General features: G+C 25.1%; 1 protein-coding gene across 1 annotated transcript in view; it reads left to right on the forward strand.

The window, feature by feature from the left end:
* The window catches only part of LOC107621217 (probable pectinesterase 29), a 4874-nt gene that overhangs the window by 2230 nt on the left and 1296 nt on the right, over positions 1–1348 (forward strand). The window contains exons 3-4 of the mRNA XM_016323251.2: positions 164–370; positions 986–1233. Coding sequence (XP_016178737.2) covers positions 164–370; positions 986–1233 — 455 coding nt within the window. The remainder of the gene's footprint in view (positions 1–163; positions 371–985; positions 1234–1348) is intronic.

The raw sequence follows: 1348 nt of genomic DNA on the forward strand, positions 1-1348 counted from the left end.
TTGTATATATTAATTTTGTATCGAATCGACTCGGTTTAATTCAGTCTATTACAAATGATTTCGGATCGAGTCAAAACAATATGTTATCTAATTTAATTTATTTTTCACCAGTGAGGGAAACTTCTTGAAATGTGGTTTTTATTTGGTTTTATAATTGGTACAGAATTCATACAATAATCCAAGAAATAGTAATCCAATTGAACCTGCAGTAGCTGTAATGGTAAGTGGAGACAAGTCATATTTCTATGATGTTGGCTTTTTTGGTCTTCAAGACACTTTGTGGGATGATCAAGGAAGACATTACTATAAATTTTGTACTATTGAAGGTGCTGTTGATTTTATTTTTGGTGCTGGTCAGTCTTTATATGAGGTACTAATTAAATCTATATAAATCAAAATAATTAAATTTGATTTACACATTTTTAATATAAATTGAGCCAACTAAATTATTATTGATATAACATATATAATAAATCAAATTAAATTAATTCTGTGATATAGTAAATCGAATCCATTGAAAATGTATAAATCGAGTTTAATAATTTGGATTTACATAAATCTACTTTATGATATGTATGTAGATTTTTTTTGTTTTATGATATTGGTATAATATTATTTTCTATTTGATTTATTGGTATGAATTATCCTGTATTTTTAGCACCAAACATTACATTATTAAAAAATATTATCATTTTAAATAAGCATTTGGTCAATAAGAATTTATTTTTATATTTATAGGAGTTTTCATACCTAAAATATATAATTTGTATTTATATTTATTAAAATTTAGTCAATTTACATACATAAATCAATATAATTTACACTTATATTTACTCTTTAGACTCTAATCACTAATCTGTGAGTCTCAAAAACTTTCTGTATTTTTAATATCAATTTATTAGAGTAATTTTTTTTCATTATATACAAATATATGCTAATTAAAACAATTATAGCTATTTATTTAATCAACTTCAAATTTTGATAGGGATGTAGCATATCTGTTATTGGAGCGTCCCTAGATCCTGGTTATGTTGGTTTTATCACAGCACAGGGGAGAACAAATTCAAATGATGCAAATGGGTTTGTGTTTAAAAATTGTAAAATATTTGGAAATGGAACCACATTTTTGGGAAGACCATGGAGAGGTTACGCTAGAGTTCTTTTTTATAACACAAGCATGTCTAACGTTATACTACCAACAGGTTGGGATCCATGGAATTTCAATCATCATGAGTAAGATCACATCCTATTTTAAATGACTAATTTTTGCACTAGTATAAATACTTCTAATTTAATGATATTATGTGCGTAAAAAAAAAGTCACTAAATAAGTTATTATATATATATA

This window comes from Arachis ipaensis, chromosome B10, assembly GCF_000816755.2.
Source record: "Arachis ipaensis cultivar K30076 chromosome B10, Araip1.1, whole genome shotgun sequence".
Taxonomy (NCBI): Eukaryota; Viridiplantae; Streptophyta; class Magnoliopsida; order Fabales; family Fabaceae; genus Arachis; species Arachis ipaensis.